Source organism: Caretta caretta, chromosome 7 (assembly GCF_965140235.1).
Source record: "Caretta caretta isolate rCarCar2 chromosome 7, rCarCar1.hap1, whole genome shotgun sequence".
NCBI classification, from domain to species: domain Eukaryota; kingdom Metazoa; phylum Chordata; order Testudines; family Cheloniidae; genus Caretta; species Caretta caretta.
Genome location: NC_134212.1, coordinates 1,364,472 through 1,390,818, shown reverse-complemented (window position 1 = coordinate 1,390,818; position 26,347 = coordinate 1,364,472). Strand labels below are relative to the sequence as shown.

Sequence of the window (26,347 nt, the reverse complement as noted above, 5' to 3'; positions counted from 1 at the left end):
CAGAGTTCAGTAGAATTTAATGACTCAAGACAAACACCAACTTTATACAAAGTGAGGGGGAGCAGCGGCTGGGGGGCAGCGGCTCTGCCTGGGGGAGAATCGAGGGAGACAGCAGCAGTCGGGTGCCAAGGGCCGAAGAGAAGGGGCCAATGCACAGGAGAATGGGGAGGGGGGCACACGCCTGGGGGAGGGGCTGCGGGGCTTGGGGCGGAGCAGGTGCCCAGTCAGGCTGTCCCAGGGGCACGTGCCTTCCTCTTACCCTGCCCAGCCTGGACTGGCAGAACTGCAGCAGGGCCGTTTTGCAACCCCCGCCTCCCCGGTGCCAGGCTCCCACTGCTGCACGGGCACCATGGAGAGCGGGCAAAGCCTCCCTAGGCAGACCCTGCATAGGCCCCGGGCCAGCAGCAGGAGCCTGCCCTTGAGGGCAGTGGCCAGGCTGCCCCACACCCACCCTGCCAACTACCATGCCAGGGAGCTGCCAGGCCCTGAGGAAGGGGGAAGAGCCCCAGCCCCACCAAGGAGCAGCAGGTTCTGGCCCCATTTGGCCCTCAGGCTGAGGGTTGAGGACAGGTGATCCCCAGCAAGGAGCCCCAGGCCCTCCTACCCCCCCCCCCCCCGCCTGGCAGCCAATGAAACTGTTACCCAGCAGGGCAGCTTGCGGGACTGAGCAGAAAGTGCTTGAGAAGGGGCCATGGCAGGGCCGGCTTGAGGGGCAGGGACCCCCGCCCAGGGCAGGAGGGGGAAAGCCACAGAATGGCCCCCCCAGCAGCGCCTCAGTCAACTTCCTCCATGTTGCTGTAGGACGGGGAGGGGCGCTCGACGGGGCTGGCAAAGTGATCCGGGAGCCCAGCGGGGGGCAGCGGGGGGCCTCCTTCCGGGGCAACACTGGAGCCGAACGACACGGGGTTCATGCCCTGCAAACAGAACAAGGAGGTCAGAGGGGGCAGCCCTGCCCTGCCCTGCCCTCCCCACCTGCATGCCCATGGTGCAGCGAGCACAGTCCCCCTGGCCTGGGGACAGAACCCAGCTGGCTCCTATCTTCCCCCAGCCCCGAGGCCAAGGGCCCTGGGCAGCAGCGTTACGAGGAGGGTGAGTGCCCCTGTGGGGCTCAGAGCACAGCCCCAGTGGCAGCACATATGGGGGCGTGGGCAGCAGGCTGGAGCAGTGAGCCCTGAGTGCCAACAGCAGCCGGCGTCCCAAGGGCATGGCAAGGACCCAGCAGCAGCGCTGAGGGACCCGGACCCAGCAGCAACTCCCGGCCCCTTCCCACTCCAACAGCTTCCTCCAGCGCCTGAGCGAGCAGCAGGACCCTCTGCACCCCGGCGGGGGCGGCTGGGCCAGGATGCCCTGGGCAGAAGAGCTGCCGCCAGGGCCAGGCCCACGCTCTCCTGCGGGCACAGACCGGGCAGCCTAGGCCAGCTTTAGCTGGAGTGCGACAGCCCAGAGCTGCAGCCACGCCTCCCTGCGCCCCTCCAGAGTTTGAGGCAATGGTGAGTGCGCCAGGGAGCCCTGCTCCTGCATTGGGGCCCCCCGCAGGGGGTTCAGCAGCACAGGGCACCGCAGACAATGGGAGGGTCGTTCCTAGGCAGTCCGTGCCAGCACAGTGCTTCCCAGGAGGGGGTGGTACACGGACGGAGCCAGCCAGCACTGCAGGAGGGCAGCACCCTACAGCAGAGGAGGGGCTCAGGCACACAGAGCCATCATCGCAGCACGCCCCCAGCAGGGGGCACACTCTGAACAGCCAGGCCAGTACTGTCTGATATGGAAATTTCCTCACTTCAAAAGCGTTGATCCAGCCCCTGGGAATCAGACATTAGGCCTGGCCTGGCCAGAGAAAGAGGGACTGACCCCAGAACTCAGCATTCATGTTAACTCAGGGGCAAGTCCAGCTCAGGGAGACAGACACTGAGCCAATCAGCTGGAAGGAAGAATTCTAATCCGAAACGTGCCTGATCATTGGGAATGGTTTCTGATCACTGTCCTGGAGGCTCAAAAAGCCACACGCAAGGAAGAAGGCTGCATTGGTTAAGACTCCAACCTGGTTCAGAGGGGAAGTGAAGGTAACTATATATATTATATACATTTTAAAAAACTACACAACAAATGGAAGAAAGGGGCAGTTGATAGTAATCAATATAAATCAGAAGCTAGGAACTGTAGAACTTGGTAAGGGAAGCAAAGGGACACAAGGAGAAATCTATGGCCCGCAGAGTTAAGGACAATAAGGAGGAGTTGAAGTATATTAGGACCAAAAGAATCCTGACAATGGTATTGGTCCATTACTAGATGGACATGGTAGAATTCACAATAAACATGCAGAAAAGGGAGAGGAGTTCTATAAATATTTCTGCTCTGTATTTGGTGGAAAACCCTGTGAACACTCCTCCTGTGGGGATAACACGCCTTCCATGCCACACCTCTCTCTGGATGGTTTGGCTTTACAGGTAAAGCAGGGGAAAGGCTTAGCCACTAAATCCTTAGAAAGTACGACCCAGTCATTTCAGAGCATAAACCATGTCCCTGGCCATCATCAGCTTCCATTTAGCATGGCCAGGGCAAGTGACGGCATCATGGATCACATTTCCCAAGAAAACTTTCAGCACCCCGTAGGCTTCCTTGCAGGCCAGCCTAGAAAAAAACAGTACACCCCCACGATGAGCCAAACAACCAGCAGCCAGTTTGGTAATATCGGTTACTAGCGCAAAGCGCCTTCTGATGGTGTCTTGCACCCTCCATTCGGAGTCCTTTACCACCTTTGCTTCATTCAGTCATGCTGGTACTACCCACAAACCAGTATCTCTAGAGAATGTTGAACAGAAGTTACTAAAGTCAGACATTTTAAAATCAGCAGGTCCAGATAACTTGCATCCAAGAGTTTGAAAAGAGCTGGCTGACAAGCTGGCTGCTGGACAGTTAATGCGGATTTTCTGTAAGTCCTGGAGCACTGGGGAAGTTCCAGAGGACTGGAAGAAAGCTCATATTGTGACAGGTTTTAAAAAGGGTAAATGGGACGAGCTGGGTAATTATAGGCCTGTCAGCCTGTCACCGTTCCTGGGCAAGAGAACGGAGCGGCTGACACAGGACTCAATTAATGCAGAACTAAAGGAGGATCATGGAATTAATCCCAGTCAATATGGGTTTGTAGAAAACATCCTGTCAAACTAACTTGATTTTTTGATGGGATTACAAGTTTGATGGACTCTTAATCTTAAATGAATCCACATGCTCCATAGAATCTCTCTGGATAGCAATCCCAGGCTCTAATAAGACTATAACAGTAGGGATCAGTTATCGACCACCTGACCAGGACAGCGTAAGTGACGATGAAATGCTCAGGGAGATTAGAGAGGCTATCAAAATAAAGAACTCAATAATAGTGAGGGATTTCAATTCTCCCCATATGGACTGGGCACAGGTCACCTCAGGACGAAATGCAGAGACAACATTTCTCGATCCTTTAAATGTCTGCTTCTTGGAGCAGCTGGGACAGGAACCCACCAGGGGAGAGGCAACTCTCGATCTAGTCGTGAGTTGAGCGCAGGATCTGGTCCAAGGGGTAACTATAACAGGACCGCTTGGAAATAGTGACCATAATATAACAACATTTAACATTCCTGTGGTTGGAAGAACACCTCAACAGCCCAACACTGTGGCATTTCAGAAAGCAGAACTATGCAAAAATGAGCAGGTTAGTTAAACAGAAATTAAAAGGTCCAGTGACTAGAGTGAAATCCCTGCACGCTGCATGGACACTTTTCAAAGACACCATAATAGAGACTCAACTTAAATGTATACCTCAAATTAAAAAACACAGTAAAAGAATTAAAAAAGAGCCACCAGGGCTTAACAACCATGTAAAAGAAGCAGTGAGAGATGAAAAAGGCATCTTTTAAAAAGTGGAAGTCAGATCCTAGTGAGGTAAATAGAAAGGAGCATAAACACTGCCAAATTAAATGTAAAAATATAAAAAGAAAAGCCAAAAAGGAGTTTGAAGAACAGCTAGCCAAAAACTCAAAAGGTAATAACAAAATGTTTAAGTACACCAGAAGCAGGTAGCCTGCTAAACAACCAGTGGGGCCCTGGACGATCGAGATACAAAAGGAGCACTTGAAGACGGTAAAGTCATCACAGAGAAATGAAATGAATTCTTTGCTTCAGTCTTCATAGCTGAGGATGTTAGGGAGATTCCCAAACCTGAGCCGTCCTTTGTAGGTGACAAATCTGAGGAATTGTCACAGATTGAAGTGTCATTAGAGGACGTTTTGGAATTAATTGATAAACTTAACAGTAACAAGTCACTGGGACCAGATGGCATGCACCCAAGAGTTCTGAAAGAACTCAAATGTGAAATTGCGGAACTATTAACTATGGTTTGTAACCTGTCCTTTAAATCAGCTTCTGCACCCAGTGACTGGAAGATAGCGAATGTAACGCCAATATTTAAGAAGGGCTCTAGAGGTGATCCGGGCAACTGCAGACAGGTAAGTCTAATGTCAGTACCTGGCAAATTAATTGAAACAATAGTAAAGAATAAAATTGTCAGACACAAAGAAGAACATAAATTGTTGTGCAAAAGCCAACATGGTTTCTGTAAAGGGAGATTAGGTCTTACTGATCTATTAGAGTTCTTTGAGGGGGTCAACAAGCATGTGGACAAGGGGGATCCAGTGGACATAGTGTACTTAGATTTCCAGAAAGCCTTTGACAAGTTCCCTCACCAAAGGCTCTTACGTAAATTAAGTTGTCATGGGATAAAAGGGAAGATCCTTTCATGGATTGAGAACTGGTTAAAAGACAGGGAACAAAGGGTAGGGATAAATGGTAAATTTTCAGAATGGAGAGGGGTAACTAGTGGTGGTCCCCAAGGGTCAGTCCTCGGTCCAATCCTATTCAACTTATTCATAAATGATCTGGAGAAAGGGGGAAACAGTGAGGTGCCAAAGTTTGCAGATGATCCTAAACTGCTCAAGGTAGTTAAGACCAAAGCAGACTGTGAAGAACTTCAAAAAGATCTCACAAATCTAAGTGATTGGGCAACAAAATGGCAAATGAAATGTAATGTGGATACATGTAAAGTAATGCACATTGGAAAAAATAACCCCAAGTATACATACAATATGATGGGGGCTAATTTAGCTACAACTAATTAGGAGAAAGATCTTGGAGTCATCATGGATAGTTCTCTGAAGACGTCCACGCAGTGTGCAGTGGCAGTCAAACAAGCGAACGGGATGTTAGGAATCATTAAAAAAGGGATAGAGAATAAGACGGAGAATATCTTATTGCCCTTATATAAATCCACGGTACGCCCACATCTTGAATACTGCGTACAGGTTTGGTCCCCTCATCTCAAAAAAGATATACTGGCATTAGAAAAGGTTCCGAGAAGGGCAACTAAAATGATCAGAGGTTTGGAACGGGTCCCATATGAGAAGAGATTAAAGAGGCTAGGACTTTTCAGCTTGGAAAAGAGGAGACTAAGGGGGGAGATGATAGAGATCTATAAACTCATGAGTGGTGTGGAGAAAGTGAATAAGGGAAAATTATTTACTTGTTCCCATAAGAACTAGGGGCCACCAAATGAAATTAATGGGCAGCAGGTTTCAAACAAATAAAAGGAAGTTCTTCTTCACTCAGCGCACAGTCAACCTGTGGAACTCCTTGCTTGAGGAGGTTGTGACGGCTAGGACTATAACAGGGTTTAAAAGAGAACTAGATAAATTCATTGAGGTTAAGTCCATTAATGGCTATTAGCCAGGATGGGTAAGGAATGGTGTCCCTAGCCTCTGTTTGCCAGAGGGTGGAGATGGATTGCAGGAGAGAGATCACTGATCATTACCTGTTAGGTTCACTCCCTCTGGGGCACCTGGCATTGGCCACTGTCAGCAGACAGGATACTGGGCTGGATGGACCTTTGGTCTGACCTAGTCTGGCCATTCTTATGGGCAATAGTGCTGATGTACAGACCTCTAAGATACATGACTTGGCCTTGCACAACATTTTCATTAACAGACTAGGATGCTATAGAGTTACCATGGCCCACATTAAATGGATTAAAAGCTGGCTCACTGATAGGTCTCACATGGAATTGCATGCAGGGAACCATCAGTGTTTCTGGTGGGGTCCTGCAGGGAGCGGTTCTTGGCCCTTCGCTACTTAAAATTATCAGTGACCTGGAAGAAAACGAAATCACTGGAAGTCTGCAGATGACAAACATTGGGGCAGTAGCAAATAACGAGAAGAACAGGTCAGTGATACAGAGCAATCTGGATCGGTTGGCAAACTGGGCTCAAACAAACAATATACATTTTACTGCAGCTAAAGGTAAGTGTATCCACCTAGGAACAAAGAGTGTTGGCCGTACTCACAGGCTGGGGGGCTCTATCCTGGGAACAGGGCCTCTGAAAAAGATCTGGGGGTCCTGGTGGATAATCACTGAGCATAAGCTCTGTGACGAAGTGGGAATGTTCTTAATGTTTTCTCTGAATACCGTGTGGGTGCCTCAGTTTCCCCTATGCAGTTCTTAAGTCTCTAGGTGGGGGGATAAGGGGGTGTGATTGTGGCAGAGCCCTAGAGGGCCAGCGTGATGGTGTCTGCACAGAGAATGGCCAACACCCTGTCTCCTGGCGACTGATGGACTGGGCCCCTCCTCTGCAAAGGGGCCAACTGGTGTTGGAGAACAAAGATCAGGTGGCCTCCTGGCCCAGGAAAGAGACAAAGGCCAGAGGAGGGGCTGGAGAGTTTCAGTTTGCAGCTGACTGGGGAAACAGAGGGAGGCCCAGATGGGGCTCTGGGCTCCCTGGCCCCAATATGGATCTGACTTAGGGGTCCTGTTTTCTGCACCTACAAGCTCTGGTTTAGATCATGTTCCTGTCGTCTCATAAACCTTCTGTTTTACTGGCTGGCTGAGAGTCACGTCTGACGGCGGAGCTGGGGGGCAGGACCCTCTGGCTGCCCCAGGACCCCACCTGGGCGGACTCGCTGTGGGAAGCGCATGGAGGGGCAGAGGATGCTGAATGCTCCAAGGTCAGACTCAGGAAGGTCGAAGCTGTGGAAGCTTCTTGCCCTGGAGACAGTCTGCTCCGAGAGAGGAGGCTCCCCCAGAGTCCTGCCTGGCTTCTATGGAGCAGTTCAAGAGCATCGCCCGGGGACCCCGTGACAAGCTCCAAATAGGATGCTGTAGCCAAAAGGGCTAATGTGCTCCTGGGATGTATAAAGAGGGGAATCTGGAGGAGGAGCAGAGACGTGATTTTGCCTCAGTATTTGGCCCTGGTTTGACCGCTGCTGGGATCCTGGGTCCGGTTCTGGTGCCCACAATGCCAGGAGGATGTTGATAAATTGCAGAGGGCTGAGAGCAGAGCCAGGAGATGATGAAAGGGTTGGAAACCTGCCTTGTAGTGACAGATGCAAGGAGCTCAGTCTGGTTAACTCCCCCACGAGCTGGGCCGGTGTGAGTGAGCCCAGTCTGTCAGTGCCGACACAGGAAAAAATATTGAATAACGGGCTCTTCAGTCTAGCAGAGGAAGGTCTAACATGATCCTGTGGCTGGAAATTCAAGCTAGACAAAATCAGAGGGGAAACAAGGGAGGGGAATTAATTGATGGGACAGTCTCCCCTCCCGGGGTTGTGGTGGATTCTCCATCCCTGGAACTTCAGAACTGAAGACTGGACGTTTTCCTAAAGGATCTGCTCTCGGCGACTGGAAGAGATGATCACAACGATCCCTTGTGGCCTTGGACTCTGACAGATGGCTGCCCCCATGATCCAGAGCACGAGTGTTTCTCCCGCCTGGCTGTGACATCCCCACAGGAGCTCGGCCCTGCAACAGCTAGTGCCGAGGGAAAAGCAGAGCAGAAGCCAGGATCCCATCCCCATGGCCTGCCTCGTGAGACCAAGGGAGGGGCAGGATCTGCTTTGGCCGGACATGGGGCAGCTGCTTCCTTGCCAGCATGCCAGCCTTGGGTGTGGTGGGGAAGCAGCATGCTAGGCCCTGCTGGGCTACATGATGGGGGCTCCAGGCTCCTCTGTGGCCAGACCTCAGTCCCTTGCCTGGGGCAAGAGTGCAGTGGCCCAGTGCGGGCGTCCATCTTCCTTGGCCACACCACAGTGTGAGCACGCTCTCCAGCCCACATCTCGGCTTGCTGGCCGCGGCTGGATGTGGAGCTACTTGGGCAGTTCCCAGGACCCCGAAGGTGTGCCAGCAGGGCACGCTCCCCTGCCACAGGGCCACCCGTGCACTAGTTCGCAGGGCTCTCAGTCTCTTTTCTATCGGAGCTGGGTGGGGATCAGCCAAAGCCACAGGCCAAGAGCAAGACCCTGCAGCTCCTACGGACCCAGAGCTGCCCCTTGCCCCCATGGCAGGTCCTTGGAACCTGTACTGACCAGGCCCGAGACCCAGAGGGGCCAGTGCTGGGGCGGAGACTTGCCCCAGCCCTGCCTCTTCCTCCTCGTGAGGACAGAGGAACCATGGCTCAGCGCTGGGTCGGAATCCAGAAAGCCCTGGGCCAGTCGCCCCCTTAGAGGCTGGTGCAGCGTTCCTCGGCTGGCAGGGGACTTGAGGGCAGGGGTGTCCCTCACAGACTCCAGACAAGGGTCAGCACTCGAGCCCTGTGGCCTTGGCTGGCTGGGAGGGGGACACAAGCAGCAGGACACGGCCAGGCGCCCCGCAGGGTGCCTAGGCTGCCAAGAGCACTGAAGGCCAAGCCCCAGCCCTGGCGAAGGAGCCACGCTGCAGTGCGGAGCTCAGGCTGCGAAGCCAGAAGAGGGCCAAGGGCACGGCCCGTCCCAGGCCAGAGCCTGCTGTGGGCACAGCCCCCGCAAAGCTCCAGACGCGACAGCAGGGGCTGCGCACAGGCAGTCTGGGACGGGGGCGAGGCCAACAGTGGGCTCTACTCTGGGGCCGCGGTGCTGCATTTGCAGAAGGTGGGTGATGGCCAGGTCTTTGCCATTGCCTGCCGTAGGGGCCGTCTCACTCTACGCCAGACTACTCGCCGGGGCTGCATCGGGTGGGGGCGCAGCGCACAAATCTGGACAGAACGCCATGCACCGCGAGCCATGCTGAGCGTCCCGCCTCCGTCCTGGGGCGCAGACCACTGGCACGGCACCACTCTGCACATCCAAATCCTCCTAGCTCAGCCCACAGCTCTGCTGATGTCCCTCGCTGCCAGCCCCAGCCCGGCACGTCCCTCTGCAGCGTTAGCAGGGCTTCTCTCCCACCCCAGCCCAGCGCACACATGCTTGGAGCCCCAGTTCCCCACCTGCCTGGGCAAGCCCTGTTCTCAGTGGAGCTGCAGCACAGGGCGGGGCTGGCTCTGCCATGCAGCTGTCAGGCTCACGCAGAGCTGGGGAGCGTTCGCCGTAAGAAGTGGGGCCAGCGGGCTCCTGGCAGAGCCATGAGCATGAACTCCCCGCAGGCTGGGCAGCAGCATGGGCGCAGTCCCTGCCTCAGAGTAAGGAGCAGCTTGGCAGGGGCAGCCCAAGGATGGCTGAGCAGAGTGTGGCACGCAGTGGCGCGACTATGGCAGAGATGGGGGATCTGGTGCCAGTTCCCTTGGCCCCTGGTGAGTCATTCCCTGGCGCAGAGAAAGGAGACGGGCACCGCACGGGTGGAACAGCCCGGATTTATTAATATGGTCCATACAGTACACAACGGAGGGCCTTTTGCTGCCATCCTGGCAGGAACTCCCCAGCCCGGGTCCAGCGCTGGGCATGCTTTCCCAAGGTCCCACCCCCAGGTCGCCGCAGAGAGACTGGCCCCACCTCCCACCAGCTCCTTTTGGACTCGGCTGAACTGTGGCAGATGCTGAGCCCACATGGGCCGTGGGACTCCCGGCCGGCACTCGGGGGCGAGCGGAGGTGTGGGGTGGAGCAGGCAGGCCTGCTGCACACTGGGGACTATTAGTCACGAGGCCACAGCCAGCAGGCTAATTGTCAGGGAGGCAGCCAAGTCCAGCAGGCATGAGCCCAAACAACTCTGCGTGTGACGGGGCCTGTGCCCATGTGAAGGTCCTGAGGCCAGCCAGCCAGCAACCTCCGGGCAGCACCACGCCTGGAGCCACGGGCACACAGGACCCAGCATGCCAGGAGCAGAGCCCATGGCTAGCAAGGTGGAGCGCTAGGCTCAGCGGGAGATCGCTCTGCAGTAGAGGGGACCCACGCAGGGAGGCCTTGCATCAGTCCCAGCCTCACTACTGCTTGGGCAAGGCCTGCCCGAGTCTGTGCGCATCATCTCCAGGGCTGGCAGCCCCAGCGGTGATCCGACCTCCCAGGCTAGGAGCATGTGCCAGGCCCAGCTGCGCTCCGCTGGTCCGCCATTCTGGCTGCTTGCACCCCAGAGCACCTGCTGCCGGAGGGCAGAGCGGCCTGGAGAGTTCCTGCTCCCCAGGAGCCGGACGGAGCCTGGCTGAGTACTCTGCAGAGCGGGATCCTGCAACGAAGGCTTCCCAGCGAGGTCTCCATGGTCGCGAGCAGGCCTGGGTGTCATGGCAGCGGGGCTCACTCCAGCACCTACCTGGCGAGGTGTCCCAATGCCCTCGGCACAGAGCAGCCCTCGCCAGGGCGGCTGGAACTGTTCAGGGCTGGATTAGCCACTGCCCCAGCGGAGCTCGGCTGCCCCCCAGTGCCTATCTTGAGCGGCTCTGGGAGATGAGGGGGTAGAAGACATTTAGGAAGAGTGCCACAATGGCTGCCATGGTGCCCAGCACAACATATCGGAGGCAGCCTTCGTCAGGGTGCTGCCGGGCGGCCTGGCTCGCCTTCTGGCCATGGGGCCTGCAGGGAGTCCTGGCATGTCTCCTGCGAGCCTCGGGCTCCTCTTCGGCCTCCAGTTCCTGCCAGATCAGAGAAGCCTGCGATGTGGAAACCTGCGTCAGCACTTGGGGAGAACATACCCAGCAACCCGCCTCGCCATCCCCCACCGGGCGCAGCTTGGCCATCGAGCAGCCAGCAGCACCCCCCCGGCCACCAGTATTCGCAGCTGCCCCCGGCTCTTCACAGCCTGTGATCCGGGCAGGCAGCGGGCCCCGCACCTTCTCCCCTCCCTGGGTTCCAGCAGCAGGCAGAGACAGGCGCTAGGCAGGGTCAGCGTCTCAGTGGGCTCGGGGATGGGCCGAGGAGCCAGGCCAGCGGCCAGTCGAGGCTGGCTTTGCAGGACGGCATCTCCCAGCGCCCAGCAGCGACTGAGTAATCCTAGAACAGCGGCTCCAGGAGCGCGGGGCACAGGCACCAGCCAATCACAGCCCAGATACAAGAGGATCAGCCAGATGACAGCCAGTCAGAGCCCAGCTTTTGCAGGTGGGAACCGAGAATCAGTCAGACGACAGCCAGTCACAGGAGGATTATTCCCAGGGATGGCCAACTGAAGCCACAGGAGAGCTTGGAGCAGCCAGTCACAGTTCGGTTTCTACAGGTATGTTTCACCGAGTGCCCAGGATGGCGGCGGTGACCCGGGGGAGCAGCCTGGTGCCTCCTGCTGCTTGCAGATGGGAATCCGAGCAGCCGTGTGCCGCCCCGCTGCAGGCAGCCAGGAAGCTGAGAGAGCAGGTGCCGGGGACCCCCTGCACGCCGCCCCAGCGGGCGCCTCACGCTGCTCCCCTGCCCTGCCTCCAGCTGGCGAGTGGTTCCCTAGCCGTCGATGATCCGCAAGTTCCTCTCCTTAGCCGCTGCCGTGCACACAGATCTGGGCCTGCTCAGCACAGGGCCCGCGCAGCCAGCCTGACTCCCGCCTGCGCTCCTGCAGCACCTGCTCCAGGCCCCGACCACGGAGGGGCAGCGGAGACCAGCGCTGACTGTGACAGCCCCTCGTGAGGAGCTGGTGTGAGCTAGACCCAGCTGGGTGAGGAACCAGGCAAGGAGCCAGCCTGGCATGGGGTGTGCCGGGCGCCAAGCCAAGCGGGTATCTGGAAAGCACCTCTCCGAGACCACGCAGGGCTGGGGAGCAGCAAGAGCAAGTGGCCAGCAGCCTGGCTGAGTGGCGCCATCTCCTGGCATGGATGGAAGTGGTGCAGGCCGGCAGAGTCATACGGGGCCGGCGGGTCTCTGGGCAGTGCACAGGCCAAGAAGGGGAACCTGGGGCCATGCCTCCTGCTGCTAACGTGAAGAGCTGCAGCACTGGCTGCCCCTCCAGGGGCGCGTAACCCTGTCTCCCCAGCACTGCGCTAGGCAGGCTGGCTTCTCCCCGGGCTGCTTTCAGCCTTCCCTCCAGGCCCCTCCACCTCCCACCCTGCTGAGCCCTTTCCACAGCTGGCTCACCAGGGATTCAGGCTCCATAACTCTCACAGGGGCCTTCTGGGCTCCCCGCAGCACAGCCCTCAGGATGGAGGGGCCCTGCTGCCCCCTTGCCTGCCTCATCCCTTGGCTCTCCCCAGCTCCAGGCTTCGGGCCTCTCAGGATGCACCTTCACTTGTCCTGGACCCTTTGGACCATGGTGCCTGCAGACCAGCACCCCCGGCTCTGTCCCAGCCTGTGGCTGCACCCCACATTCTCCCTCAAAGCCTGGCTTTCTTCACCACAGCCTCCCGAGGGGAGAGAGGCTGCCCGGAGTCTCCAGCCCGCACACAGGTACCCCGGCCAGGGGCAGCGCCCGAGCGGCTCCCTGCAGCTCTCACCTGACTGGCGGTTGCCTCGGCGGCAGAGGCCATGTCTGGCCGGTGCTCCGGGGGGCGCCCCTGCAGGGGTCTCTCCACGGGAGAGTTCCGCCGGCGGTAGAAGAGGACGTACGCGTATCTCGTCACCACCTGGCTCTCGTCCACCGTGGTCACCGTGCTGTCGTCAAAGAGCCGCCAGCCTGCGGGGAGAGGAGAGCGGGGTCAGCACACGGCCCGCACAGCCCCGGCCGGACAGGGTGCGGCCCGGCCTGGCTCCTCACCCACGTCGCTGCGCTGGCTGTTCTTGTCGCTGGGCAGCCGGGCGTAGGCCGTGTAGTGCCCGCCAATCATCCCGCCGTAGTGATTGATCACCGCATACAGGTCGTACATGGGCTGCTGCTGCTCCTCCTTCTGCCCAATGCAGAACTTGCTCAGGTCCAGGCTCCTGGGGAGACAAGGGAACCATGAGCTGCCGCTCCTGTCCCCGGCCCGGCCCGCCCCCCACCTCCGGCCGCCCCGGCTCCTGTCCCCGGCCCGGCCCGCCCCCCACCTCCGGCCGCCCCGGCTCCTGTCCCCGGCCTGGCCCGCCCCGGCTCCTGTCCCCGGCTCCTGTCCCCGGCTCCTGTCCCCGGCCCGCCCCCCACCTCCGGCCGCCCCGGCTCCTGTCCCCGGCCTGGCCCGCCCCCCACCTCCGCCCGCCCCGGCTCCTGTCCCCGGCCCGGCCCGCCCCGGCTCCTGTCCCCGGCCCGGCCCGCCCCCCACCTCCGGCCGCCCCGGCTCCTGTCCCCGGCCCAGCCCGGCCCGCCCCGGCTCCTGTCCCCGGCCCGGCCCGCCCCCCACCTCCGCCCGCCCCGGCTCCTGTCCCCGGCTCCTGTCCCCGGCCCGCCCCCCACCTCCGGCCGCCCCGGCTCCTGTCCCCAGCCCGGCCCAGCCCGCCCCCCACCTCCGCCCGCCCCGGCTCCTGTCCCCGGCCTGGCCCGGCCCGCCCCCCGGCTCCTGTTCCCGGCCCGGCCCCCACCTCCGCCCGCCCCGGCTCCTGTCCCCGGCCTGGCCCGCCCCCCACCTCCGCCCGCCCCGGCTCCTGTCCCCGGCCCGGCCCGCCCCGGCTCCTGTCCCCGGCCCGGCCCGCCCCCCACCTCCGGTCGCCCCGGCTCCTGTCCCCGGCCCGGCCCGGCCCGCCCCGGCTCCTGTCCCCGGCCCGGCCCGGCCCGCCCCGGCTCCTGTCCCCGGCCCGGCCCGCCCCCCACCTCCGCCCGCCCCGGCTCCTGTCCCCGGCTCCTGTCCCCGGCCCGCCCCCCACCTCCGGCCGCCCCGGCTCCTGTCCCCAGCCCGGCCCGGCCCGCCCCCCACCTCCGCCCGCCCCGGCTCCTGTCCCCGGCCTGGCCCGGCCCGCCCCCCGGCTCCTGTTCCCGGCCCGGCCCCCACCTCCGGCCGCCCCGGCTCCTGTCCCCGGCCCGGCCCGCCCCCCACCTCCGGCCGCCCCGGCTCCTGTCCCCGGCCCGGCCCGCCCCCCACCTCCGCCCGCCCCGGCTCCTGTCCCCGGCCCGGCCCGCCCCCCACCTCCGCCCGCCCCGGCTCCTGTCCCCGGCCCGGCCCGCCCCCCACCTCCGCCCGCCCCGGCTCCTGTCCCCGGCCCGGCCCGCCCCCCACCTCCGCCCGCCCCGGCTCCTGTCCCCGGCCCGGCCCGCCCCCCACCTCCGGCCGCCCCGGCTCCTGTCCCCGGCCCGGCCCGCCCCCCACCTCCGCCCGCCCCGGCTCCTGTCCCCGGCCCGGCCCGCCCCCCACCTCCGGCCGCCCCGGCTCCTGTCCCCGGCCCGGCCCGCCCCCCACCTCCGGCCGCCCCGGCTCCTGTCCCCGGCCCGGCCCGGCCCGCCCCCCACCTCCGGCCGCCCCGGCTCCTGTCCCCGGCCCGGCCCGGCCCGCCCCCCACCTCCGGCCGCCCCGGCTCCTGTCCCCGGCCCGGCCCGGCCCGCCCCCCACCTCCGCCCGCCCATGCTCCTGTCCCCGGCCCGGCCCGCCCCCCACCTCCGCCCGCCCCGGCTCCTGTCCCCGGCCCGGCCCGGCCCGCCCCCCACCTCCGCCCGCCCCGGCTCCTGTCCCCGGCCCGGCCCGGCCCGCCCCCCACCTCCGCCCGCCCCGGCTCCTGTCCCCGGCCCGGCCCGGCCCGCCCCCCACCTCCGCCCGCCCCGGCTCCTGTCCCCGGCCCGGCCCGGCCCGCCCCCCACCTCCGCCCGCCCCGGCTCCTGTCCCCGGCCCGGCCCGCCCCCCACCTCCGCCCGCCCCGGCTCCTGTCCCCGGCCCGGCCCGCCCCGGCTCCTGTCCCCGGCCCGCCCCCCACCTCCGGCCCGCCCCCCGGCCTGGCTCCTGCCTCCGGCCGTCCACTTGCCCCATGCTTGGCCTGGCCCCCAGCCTGCCCAAGCCTCAATGCTGCTGGGCAGGCGCGATCAGCCTGAGCCGGGTAAAGAGGCCCCAGGGCTGGGCGCGGCTGGCTCACCGGACCGGGAAGTCCACCATGTCGTTGATCTTGTCCCTCCAGATGAAGCTACGGAAGGAGAAGCGCTTGAGCTGGATGATGAGCACGTTGGGCAGGCGCCACAGCAAGAGCTGCTTGGAGGCCTCGCGATGCTGCTTGCACTCGGGGCAGTACCTGGGGGGCGCAGGGCTGGTTACCGCTGCAGGCTGGGCTCCCCCTGCCCTTCCCCAGAGGGCCCTAGGCGAGGGCCCAGGCTTCTCGGGGCCTGGAGGCTGCTGGGTGCCTCCCCCCAGCCCAGCGGCGCTGGCAGCCAGAGGCAGGCATGGGGCGGAGCAGCACAACCCCACAGCATACGGTCACGGCCCTCCCCACCCTGCAGCCCGCCCACGGCTCAGAGCCCATCACCAGCCTCCCCCGGCCACTCCTCACCACGCCTCCTCGGGCGCCAGCACTTCGGGCTTGGTGAAGAGGTTGAGGCACTGGCCCAGCGTGAAGTGGCCAGCCCTGGCTGCCTCGCTGGCCGAGCCCGGGTCCTCCACGCACTCCAGCTCCTTGGACTCCACCAGCACAAACTCCTTGAGGCGCTCGTTGTTCTTCCACACCAGCGCCAGGGAGCAGTCGTCCGTGAGCTCCAGCGGGGCATCGCCTGCAATGGCCAGGGGCTCAGACACCAGCCCCCCGGGCCCCGCCACCAGCCCCCCGGGCCCTGCCCCCGGTCCAGGGCCCCCACCACCAGCCCCCCGGGCCCTGCCCCCGGCCCAGGGCCCCCACCACCAGCCCCCCGGGCCCCGCCACCGGTCCCGGCCCAGGGCCCCCACCACCAGCCCCCTGGGCCCCGCCACCGGTCCCGGCCCTCCGGGCCCCGCCGTCGGTCCCGGCCCAGGGGCTCAGACACCAGCCCCCTGACACCCAGGTAGCCCCCCACATCATCACCCCAGGGTCCAGCCAGTGGCGGAGAAGAGGGAGAGCTGGCCTGGCATCAGGCTTCCTCCCTCTGGCTGGAAATTGGCAACGGATGGCTGCTAGCCAGGACTACCATTCCCCTCCCTGCAGCTGCCCCAGGGAAGGGAGGAGTGGCCAGCCCAGCTGGGGCTCCCAGTCAAACCCACGCAGTGTGGCTGTGCCCAGGACCCAGGCCTCTCTGCACAGGTGCCAGGGTGTGCATATGGAAATCCGCTCAGGCAGGGCAGAACCTGCCCATTTGACACAGGAATAATGCGTGCCAGCCAGGAGAAGAACCAGCTCTGTGCTTCCTCCCCTGTGCATGGGCATCGGGCCTCTGCCCTGTGGAGGGGAGCTCCAGCCGGGGCAGCTGTTAGCCAGCCAACAGGCAGGGGTGAGAAATCTCCGGGGAGGTTCCCCAGCTGAACGGCCAGGCAACCTGAACTGCAGGGCCCCGAGGGCTGGATGGGCCAGGCTCACCTTTCTCCTCCAGCTTGTGCTCTCGGCTGGCTCCATCGATCTTGTTGATGTAGAACTGGGTGGCGTGGGCACTGAGCGCGCTGGGCACATGCTGGTATCCGGGGATGGCAGCTGGGGTCAGGCAAAGGCAGCCGCTCAGGGAGTGCTCAGCAGCAGGGCCCCCGCCTGGAGGGGAGCAGTTCTGCCACGCTCCGGGCCCCCACCCCGGAGGACTGTGGGTACCAAGTGCTCCCTCTGCCAGGGCAGATCACCACCATTCCCTGGTGGGCCAGGAGTTACCCCGCAGCAGCCGGGGGCAGGGGAGCTGGGATAGGAAGAGTTTCCCTTTGCTCCCAGGTTGTCCTGCAGCAGGGGCGAGTGACAGGTGGCTGGGACAGGCCTCCTCCAGCCCTCCTCCCTGGCTGGGCCGCAGCAGAGCAGCGGGATGGGAAGGCGAGGGGCTCTGCTGCCCTACGAGTGCCCTGGGCAGCAGGAAGGGCTGCCATCCCCAGGGGCTGCCTGGAGAGCTCTGGGGCATCCCCTCACAGGGAGCTGGCGAGCTCGGGCACTGGAGAGGCGGGCAGGGAGGGGCTGGCAGGGCAGCTGAGCAGCCCTGGGGCTCTTACCTTCGGGCTTGGGGCCTCGCTCGTAGGACGGCTCCTTCTCCCAGCAGCCCTCGCCCGGCGCCTCCAGGGAGCGCTCAGAGCAGCCCAAATCTGAGCTGGGCACTGTGCTGGCGTCCCCCAGCTCAGGGTGCAGCTCCGAGGTGTGGGGGGGTAGCTGGGGCTCCTGCCGGTGGGGGGCCCGGTCCCCATCCCCCGACTCTGGGCTGGGGGCGGCAGTCGCACAGCTACTCCTTGCAGGCAGGTCCAGCTTCTCGGGGAGCAGGGGCTGCAGGCCAAGCTGGAAAGGAGGCTGGAACACGCTGACCGAGTACCTTGCAGGAGGGAAGAGCCGTCAGGCTGCGAAAGGCGACTACGAACAGAGCTGCCGCGCCCAGAAGCAGCTCCGCATGTCCCCATCACAGCACACTCACAGCCCGCTCCAGGCCAAGCCCCTGTTCAGCCCCGCGAGCGCAGATCCCCCGTCGAGCGGAATTCTGCCCTGTCGGAGACGGCGATGGCGGGGGCCACGGGCCAGGCCGCACCGACCCCCACGCTTTGGAGGCTGCAACTCCCCTCCCCCACCTCTCTGCCAGGGAGGGTTCAGTGACCGGCCTGGCTAATGGCAGCGCGGCCCGAGAACCTGGTGCAGAGGCGAGGCGGCAGCAGGCGTTACTGTGCGGGGAGCTGCCCAGCCAGTGCCCGCGTAGTGCCCACGGCCGCCCTTACCTCGCGTAGCCCTCCAGGAGCTGGGCCAGGCGGGAGTAGGTGAGGCGCGACTCCGGCACGCTGATGAGGAAGGGGAAGCCGATGTTCTCGGGGCGGCACAGGGCTTTGTGATCTGGCCAGTGCGTTTTCTGACATCCCCTGTAACATACAGCCCGCTGAGTCTCTCCAGGGCCTGCCACTGCCCCCAGACAAGCCAGCGCCCGCCCCCGCCCCTCTGGGCACATGCACCAACTCACACGTTGCAGTAGCCCACTCGGTAGCACCTAGTGCAGCGCTTCAGCTTCTCGTCCTCCGACTGCTGCTTCTTCTGGCAGGCCGCGCACTTGCTGATGGGGACGCTGGGCACCTGGGGACGCTGAGGGAGAAGGTGACCCAGTGGCGTGCTGCCACACAGGGGAAGGATCCTTGCAGCACCGCCACTGCGGAGCTGTGGGCCAGGGCGGTGACTGGCCCCAGCATACACTGCGGCCCCCACCCGCCCCAGGGGAATCACAGACTGGGAGGTGTCGTGCAGGGCTTCTCACGGCACAGGATTTGGTGGCCTCAGAGTGTGGCTACCAACTCTTACTGGTGGCTGCTCTGACACGTTCCTAAAATACTTCATCAACTGTAGGAAACCAATCAATGTACACATACACGTGCCCAATTCATTTCTCTCGGGGGTTTTGCAGACTCGATAGTAAAAATAACACACAGCTGTCTCTATTCTTACTGGATCTGAACAGAACAGAAACACAAAAGCGGTGTTTGGCACATTCCTATCTTTTCTGTTGTTGTTCCTTTTGCCTTTTTGGTAAGAGGTGGTTGTCTGTACCACTATTCGAAAGTAAAGTTAAAAATGTGATGCTTGCATGTTTGTTCATATCACTTTCACAGCAAGCCCCTGGAGAAATGAAGCCCTGGATGAGGAGGTGAGGGGGTAGCAGCGGGGTCCAGAGGTGATGGGGGAGGCGGTGGGGGCTCGTGCCTGCAGCCCTGGTGCCTGGCATCCTACCACCCAGGGCTGAAGCCTGAGCCCCACAGCCCCGGGGAAGGTGGGGGGAAACTCTCCTTGCTCCTCCCTCCAGCTGGTTTCTCCTCAGAGGCTGCGGAGGACACCAACCCCAGCTGGCGGCCTCGGGGACGGGCTGCTACTTTGTCTGTCCCCCCATCACTGCCCAGAAGAAAGGCCGCTGGTGGCCGCACTTGAGAAGCTGTGGTGCAGACTAGGAGCAGCCCTTGGGCTCATGGCAAGGTGCCAGCAAGCCCCATCTGCTGGGCAAGTGATCCCTTTGGCCTTGCCCTCCCAGCTGGCACTGCCCACAGCTGTCTGGTCACAAGCTCGGCCCTGCCTGTGGCTGAAGAGACCAGTCCCCCTCCAGCCTGCATACCTGCTGGACCTGCAGCACCATCACCCTCTCCTTGGCCAGCTCTGGGGACAGCACCTCGAAGCACAGGAGCAGGTCTGTGGGGGAGACCGTGTCCAGCGAGTGGGACGGCAGGAACATGCGGTGGAAGCGGTTCTTGATCACCTGCCGGGGAAGCAAGGGAGTGAGGCCCTGCGTGCAGGCTGCCTGGCCCACCTGCTGGCATACGGGCCGGCCCTCCCCACTCAGCGCCCAAGGCATGGCTTGGGGCGCTCTCCAGCGAGGAGCTGCCATAGGAGAGGGCCACCTGGCGTGACTCCGCAGTGCCACAGGACAACGCCCCACATGCAGCGGGGCAGCCCCAAGCTCTGCAGGGAAGGGGGACTGGACAGACGATGGCATCAGCGCAGCGAGGCGCAAAGGGGTATGGTGCAGGCCTGTGGCTGAGCCCACAGCCGCTGTGCTCACCTCTGCCAGCCGCAGGTTCTCGGGCTTCACTCGCACGCTGTGGGCCACCGAGTCCAGCACCTCAGCAGCGCTGGAGTTCTCCTTGCTGGTGCTGACGAGGAACTGCCGTGGAGAGAGAGGGCCGTCAGCCAGGCCCCGCCCAGCCCCGCTCGCCGCCCAGCCAGGAGCCATGGCGCCTCGGTTAACGATGGGCTCCCAGAAAGGGCCCCAAGAGCGCCCCCAGCCATCCCAGCTGGCCAGGAGCGAAGCCACATGGTGGGAGGGCTGGTCTTACCTTGACAGGTTTCTTGTGCGGCTCCTTAGCAAAGTAATAGACAGTCAGCACTTTCTGCTTCTGGGGCAGGGGCACCGGCAGGTACAGGAAGGGGTCAAACGTGATTGATACCTGCAGTGCACAGGACAGAACAATCAGCCCGGGGCAGAGCTGCCGCAGAGGAGGGGCCCTGCGCTTGAAGGCTCAGATGGCAAGGGGTGGAGGAGCAGGCAGAGGCCCTGGGGTCAGATGAAGTGGTGACAACTGGGCACTGGGGCGGGAGGAGTGATGGCCAAGGAACCCAGTATCTCTGCTGGCAGGGCAGTGCGAGCCAGTGGGCTCCAGATGGCTGAGGGAGCGGGCACCGTGGCCGGCCCAGCGACCCTGCAGTGAGCAGGCTGTGCCCACCGCCCCACGGAGAGAAGTCTGCTCGCTGGGCCCCGGGCCCTACCTTGGCGCACACCGGGCACACCAGCTTGGACTTGTACTGGCCCTGAAAGAGGTCCACGATGAAGGAGTCGTTCCTCATCTTGTGCCGCTGCCAGGCCTCCTCTGCCACCACCTGATGGGAGGGGAGAGGTCAGTGTCCCGGCCCCACTGGCCAAGGCAGCGCCCGCCCCCGAGCAGCTGCACTCACCTCGTCGGGCCGCCCATCCGAGTCCACCGTCTCCGTGTAGGGCTTGTTCTGGATGCGGTTCAGGTCCTCGTGCAGGCCATCGAGAAGGAAGGCCATGAACTCCTGGGCATCGTGCTGGGCGTAGCCCGTGAACTGGCTGGCTTTGCTGGCCACGATTGCCTGTGGGCAGGAATGGTCATGAGCGCAGACCCCTCAGCACCACCAGGCTGGCTTGAGCTGGCCAGCACCAGTTCTGCGCCCGGGCTCAGTGCTGCGGGCATGCCTGCCACAGGCCCCAGGACACAGCAGAGCAGTCCCGAGGAACCCAGCCCGGGGGCAGAGGGAAAGCCCAGCAGCAGCCCCAGCTAGCCGGGCATTCCTGGATCCTGAGATCCCCAGGCCAGCAGAGACCATTGTGATCCGCTAGTCTGGCCCCGTGCCCAGCACAAGGCAGAGACCTGCCGTCCAGTAACTGCTAGAGCAGGGCTGTTAGCAAACACCAGCTCCCCACTGAACCATGGCCAGGGATGGAGAATCCTCCACGCCCGCAAGGAAACTGTTCTAATTCCCCTCCCTGTCCAAAATTGGCACCTGGACATGTCTAGCATCAGCCTCCAGACCCAGGGTCTGGTACCCCTTCGCTGCCCCTCGCCCACGATTTGTTCCCAAAACGGCATGGACAGGCTGGGCTCCCTCACCCTGGCCTGGCTCGTGGGGGAGATAACCAGACTGAGCTCCTTGCCTCTGTCACAACAAGGCAGGTTTCCGACACTTTCATCATCTCTTGGCCCTGCTCTGTGCCCTCTGCAATTTATCAACATCCTCCTGGCCTTGGGAGCGCCAGAACCAGACCCAGGATCCCAGCGGTGGTTGCAGAGGTAACAGAACCTCCCTCTACTCCTGCTCGAGGTTCCCTTATTACACAGCCCAGGATTGCATTAGCTTCACTGACCACAGCGACACAACGGGTGCTCATATAAAGCTGATTATCCACCAGGACCCCAAGTCCTTTTAAGAGTTGCGGTTTCCCATGATAGAGCCCCCCCAACACTGCTCCCAGATGGCTACGTTTACATTTAGTTGTATTAAAACACGTCGCTTACTTGCACCCAGTTTACCAAGCGACCCAGATTGCTCTGTATCACTGACCTGCCCTCTGCATGACTTATCACACCCCCAATTTTCAGGCCATCGGCAAACTTCATCAGTGATTATTTGATGTTTTCTTGCAGGTCACCGATAAAAACGTTAACTAGCGAAGGGCCAAGAACTGCTCCCAGTAGGACCTGACTGGGGAAACGCCCGCCCGATGACTCCCCAGTTACAAGACAGTTTGAGCCCTCTCAGTTAGCTGGCTTTTCAGCCATGTCATTTTATCGTGTTCTAAGCAGACTATCGTGCGGCCTTGCAGCATTCAACATCTATTACGTCAGCACGACAGCCTTCAGCAACCCACCTGTCCCCGCCTCCAAAAGGGAAACCCAGCTAGTCTGACAGTCCGCTTCCCAGGAGTCCAGCTGAACTGGCACTAATGACATGACCCCACCAGGCACGGGGGCTCCCCCCTCACCTTCAGCTTGGAGGGCTGGAAGGCGTGGTGCGTGCCCTTCCAGAGCGCCCGCAGGAGCACAGCAAAGCCGATGGCCAGGCGCCCCCCCGTCCCCAGCGGGTTGGTGTAGTTGATCTCAGCCTCGAAGGAGCGATCTGCAGGAGACACGCAGGACAGAGTGAACCAGGTCCCTCGCAGCAGCACCCCAGCCCCAGGGGCAGAGCCACCGCCCCCTGCTCACCGTGGAAATAGTCCCGCAGCTCCCGCGTGTTGGACAGGGACTGGATGACGCTGTTCATGAAGCAGGTGTTCCCCAGATTCACCAGCCCCGTGAAGCCCGGCAGACACACCTTCTTCTTCTCCTCCTCCTCCTCGTCCTCCTCCACGCTCTCACTGCTCACCGGGCTGTGAGTCATGGGCGGCACCATGCACATCGGCTTCGGCTGCCAAGGCCGATGGGAGAGAGGGACAGGCATGAGTGGGGCCTCTCGCTGCAAGGAGCTCGGCTGGGGCAGGCCGGAGCAGCTGGGAGCTCCCCAAAGAGCCAGCGCCCCCTGCTGGGAGCTCCCCTCCAGCCAGCGCCCTGGCCTCAGTGCCTTGCGGGCAGGAACCATCCCTGCCCATGGGAGGTGCTGCCCCTTGCAGAGCAGAAGGTGCTGTGGGAAGGTCTGCAGGTGCCTGGCGCGGAGCACTCCCCATAGCACCGGCAGTGAGGGAGCTGAGTGCATCCCTCTGGCGTCTGGTCCCCGTCAGTCTCGCCTGCTCACGCCATCGTGCAAGTGCTCACCGAGGGAACGTGTGGCTCCTGCTTCACTGTGACGTGCTCTGTGGCCGTCCGGGCCACAACACCCTCCAGGCCACCGTCCTCTGCTCTGGGCGTCTCCTTCTCCCCTGCCCGAGCCTCCTCCTTACTGGACAGGGGGTGCTGGTTGCTGCCCGGCTGGCTCTTATCCAGAGGGGTAGGGGCTGTTGGCATGGCAACCTTTGCACCACCCACTGCACCTTAAAAAGAGGGACAGGTGGGCCTGTGGTTAGCAGCAGTGTGGACATGGGCGGAGCAGCTCACGCTCCCATCCCCAGTCACTGTCTGGCACTCCACGGCCCGCTGCAGGGCCCCCCCAGCTCCCTCGCCCCCCCAAAGCCAGCAGGCCCCCCGTGAGCTCCCCCCGCCTGGCCCCCTCCCCCAAAGCTGGCAGGGCCCCCAGCCGCCCGAGCCCCCCAGGCTCCTACTGAAGCTCCCTCCCCCACCCCCAGCCTGCGCTGTATGTGGGCAGCGTCTCCCCCCGGCCCGTGCAGAGATGGGAACTGAGCCCCTGCCCGTAGAGGTAAGGCGAGGGGAAGCCAAGGAGCAGACCTCGTGCAGCTGGTGCTTCCAGCCCCCCCCAGCGCTGGCTGTGGCGTTTCTTCAGGCAGATGTTGATGCGGGAGACAGTGAAGTTGTACGTGCACTGGTCCGGCTCAATGAGGTTCCTGGGAGCAGGACAGCAGCCTCAGGGCTGGGAGACACGAGCCAGGGCTACGCCATGGCCAGCTCGCTGCGCTCCGATACAGCTGGGATCTTTGGCAGGGTAGGTGGTCGGCAGCGTGGGGGCGCTGTGGGCCGGGCCAGCCTCCTGCCAGCTCAGTGCCACCACTGACCCGCCCAGCCCCGAGTGGTGGAGTGATGGGGTCTGGTGTGTTGTCTCCAACATCGGTTAGGCTCTGCCTGCTCCCCCACTCCCCACCCTGTGGTGGCTCTCTTCCTTGGGAGCACATGCCAGGCAGCTTGCACCTCGGCGGAGGGCAGCACATACCAGGGCAGTGAGTGCAGCCAGCCGGGCACTCTCAGGGCTCTGCGGCTCCTGTCTGCCCCGCTGGCCCAGCTGACGAGGGGATCTCGCAGGCCGTTGGTTTGGGTCAGTGCAGACGGAGCTGCCGTGTGCAGTGCCATCCGGGGCAAGTGCTCTCCACCCCTTGACGCCCAAAGGGGCATTGCTTGCACAAGGCTGGGGCAGTGGGGATGGAACCCAGGGGTCCCGTCCTCATTCTGTGCCTGGCTGGAGGAGAGCAGGAGCTGCCCAGGTGGGAGTGCCAGGATATTGAGGGGCCAGTGCCTGGTACCTGAGTTTCACCTGCCACCTGAATACCGTGTGGGGGCCGCAGCCAGGGTGCAGTCGCAGGAAGTTCATGTCACTGCAAGGAGAGGAGAAGGCAATCAGAGGGCACATGGCTGTGCCTGGGCACCGGGGAGCACCTGTGTGCTGCAGCCCCCGCAGGGCACAGCTGGGCCCGGTGCTCAGCAGTACCTGGTCCGAAACACCAGCGTGAAGTCCTGCTCCCGGAACAGCACCTTGGAGGTCTCCCTGTGGATCTCCTTCACGTAGATGTGCACCACCACCGAATCACTGCCCTTCTCGTACGAGTCGTTCTTCACCAAGGTCAGGCTCACCATGGGCTCTGGCTCTAGGACAGGACAAGGCCAGGTGGGGGCGCGAGGTGGCTGTGCCCTGGGAGTCCCTCCCCACCAGCGTTGCAGGCAGACAGGCCCCAGGACTCAGAGGGGAGCCTGCCAGGCTGGGAGCTCCCAGGCTGCAGGAGACAGCTCTGTGGGCTGCTCTGGCCCCAGGCCCCTGTTTGCAGGATGGCAGCACCCCCCTCAGGGAGCCAGGCGCCCTTGGTTCCCAGGCCACTGGCCAGCAAGGAAACAGAGCAGGCTCCTGATAACAGGAGGGGCCCGGGGAGCTGCCACCTAGCGCTCTGGTTCCCTTCCCCTCGGCACTTACCATCAGCTGCTGCTTCCAGGGCAACATCCTCTTTGGACCAGTCTCTCTTCTCAGCGTCTCTGCCCAGTGGAGGGGAGGCAGGGGCCTGGACAGCCTCGGGGCCCTCTCCAAGGGCTGGAAGGCACTGGGAGGTGGCCGGCTGCAGGGGTCTCTTCTCAAGGCAGGGCGCCATGTGATGGGGGAAGCTCTCTGAAGGGGCAGCGAGTAGCTGCATCCCCACAAGCACGGGCTCCGTCTGCAGCACTTCGGTCTTTTCATGCAGAGGGTGAAGGTGAGACATGGAGGGTCCCCCTGAACTTGGGCCGGCCCCCGTCCAGCCGTAGCTCTGGTCTATGGCCCTGAATAGCCACGCTACCAGTTCGGCCCCAGCCACTGCCAAGCAAGGGGAGCCCCCTCTGTTCCCACCTGCCCTGCCCCCCCCCTCCCCCCCGCACTCACTCTGCACTGCAGGAGTGACAGGTTTCCTGGGGCACAGGAGGGGCCCTGGGGTGTGCCCCAGGGCTCCTACCCACACAACTGCCAAGGGGCAGAGCGCCGCGCCAGGAGTGGGGGAGGAAGAGCTCTGCTCCTGCTGGGCAGGCACCTTCCCTCTGCCCAGAGACCAGAGCCAGGCAGCCACTGGGCTCTGGAGTTCCTTGGCTCCAGGGTGTGAGCCTGGTAAGCCAGCCAGCTGTCCGGGGCCAAGAGATTGCTGGGATCTAGCCTGCTAGGAGCCATGATGCCCAGCCCCTTCACAGCCCCCGCCCCAGGGCGCCCGCCTCAGCCCGGACAGAGAACCCGAGCTGGGGCTCAAGCGAGCAGCCTAACATCCCGAGTCTGTGGCAGGCCAGGCCTCCCGCTCCCATCCTCCTGCTGCCATGGAGCCATGCCCCAGCCCAGCCGGGAGCACCACTGGGAGCCTGCCACCCCCAAGAAAATGAGGGGTTCCAGATCCTCGGGAGAGGGGATGGGGCAGGACAACACCTGTGAGGGGGGCAGCAGGCTCCCCAGTGCCCCCACTTACCTTCACCAGAGGCGGGGTCAGGTCCGTGGCAGCATCGCTGTGGGCTGCTTGGCTGTTCTGCCGGCTGCCCCCTCTCCCACTGGGCTCCTTGCCAGGCTCCAAGCCCCCAGCAACCTTGGCATTTGGCTCCTCCTCCATCAGAGCCACCTTGAGGTACCCGGACCGCCTGGTGCTGGGCCAGCTCTGCAGCCTGGGGCTGGCCGGGCTCTTCCCTTCTGGGGCCTCACCCCTCCCTAGAGCTCGCTTCGAGTTAGGGAACTCCCGTTTGCTCCTTGCTTGCTCCTCGGGGGCAGTCTGTGCGGGCGGGGGCTGTTCCTTCCCGTTCTCCTGGCTCACGGCCCCCTTGGCTAGCTCCTTGGAGCCGTCCTTTTGCTTCTTCTGGGAAAGGTAATGGGGCCCGCTGGGACAGCTGCACAGCCAGGGCACTGGGCCAAATGGGGCCCTCCCCTGGCCATGGACACGAACCTGCACCAGTCTTGCTGCTTGCGGGCTCAGGGGCACTGCCAGCACCATGCCATCGGCAGAGGCATGGCCAGCTTCCCACCAGCCAGGCCCTCCGTC

At 62.6% G+C, this 26,347-nt stretch overlaps 1 protein-coding gene across 5 annotated transcripts in view; it reads right to left on the bottom strand.

The window, feature by feature from the left end:
• The window catches only part of USP19 (ubiquitin specific peptidase 19), a 46,856-nt gene continuing 20,509 nt past the window's right edge, over window positions 1–26,347 (bottom strand). Inside the window, exons 5-26 of one of the 5 annotated variants that reach the window (XM_048856470.2) lie at window positions 25,787–26,164; window positions 24,784–25,033; window positions 24,307–24,463; window positions 24,122–24,193; window positions 23,376–23,491; window positions 22,809–23,023; window positions 22,263–22,464; window positions 22,043–22,176; window positions 20,494–20,652; window positions 20,308–20,418; window positions 19,878–19,988; window positions 19,604–19,705; window positions 19,160–19,300; window positions 18,026–18,144; window positions 17,790–17,927; window positions 17,085–17,395; window positions 16,480–16,590; window positions 15,487–15,703; window positions 15,079–15,231; window positions 12,866–13,029; window positions 12,606–12,784; window positions 1–914 (exon numbers count right to left, since the gene is read on the bottom strand). In XM_048856470.2, coding sequence (XP_048712427.2) covers window positions 774–914; window positions 12,606–12,784; window positions 12,866–13,029; window positions 15,079–15,231; window positions 15,487–15,703; window positions 16,480–16,590; window positions 17,085–17,395; window positions 17,790–17,927; window positions 18,026–18,144; window positions 19,160–19,300; window positions 19,604–19,705; window positions 19,878–19,988; window positions 20,308–20,418; window positions 20,494–20,652; window positions 22,043–22,176; window positions 22,263–22,464; window positions 22,809–23,023; window positions 23,376–23,491; window positions 24,122–24,193; window positions 24,307–24,463; window positions 24,784–25,033; window positions 25,787–26,164 — 3,681 coding nt within the window. In that variant the 3' untranslated portion in view covers window positions 1–773. Of the gene's footprint in view, window positions 915–9,606; window positions 10,848–12,605; window positions 12,785–12,865; window positions 13,030–15,078; window positions 15,232–15,486; window positions 15,704–16,479; window positions 16,591–17,084; window positions 17,396–17,789; window positions 17,928–18,025; window positions 18,145–19,159; window positions 19,301–19,603; window positions 19,706–19,877; window positions 19,989–20,307; window positions 20,419–20,493; window positions 20,653–22,042; window positions 22,177–22,262; window positions 22,465–22,808; window positions 23,024–23,375; window positions 23,492–24,121; window positions 24,194–24,306; window positions 24,464–24,783; window positions 25,034–25,786; window positions 26,165–26,347 lie in introns of those variants that run through there. The other 4 variants (XM_075130175.1, XM_075130174.1, XM_075130173.1 and 1 more) reach the window with 4 other exon arrangements.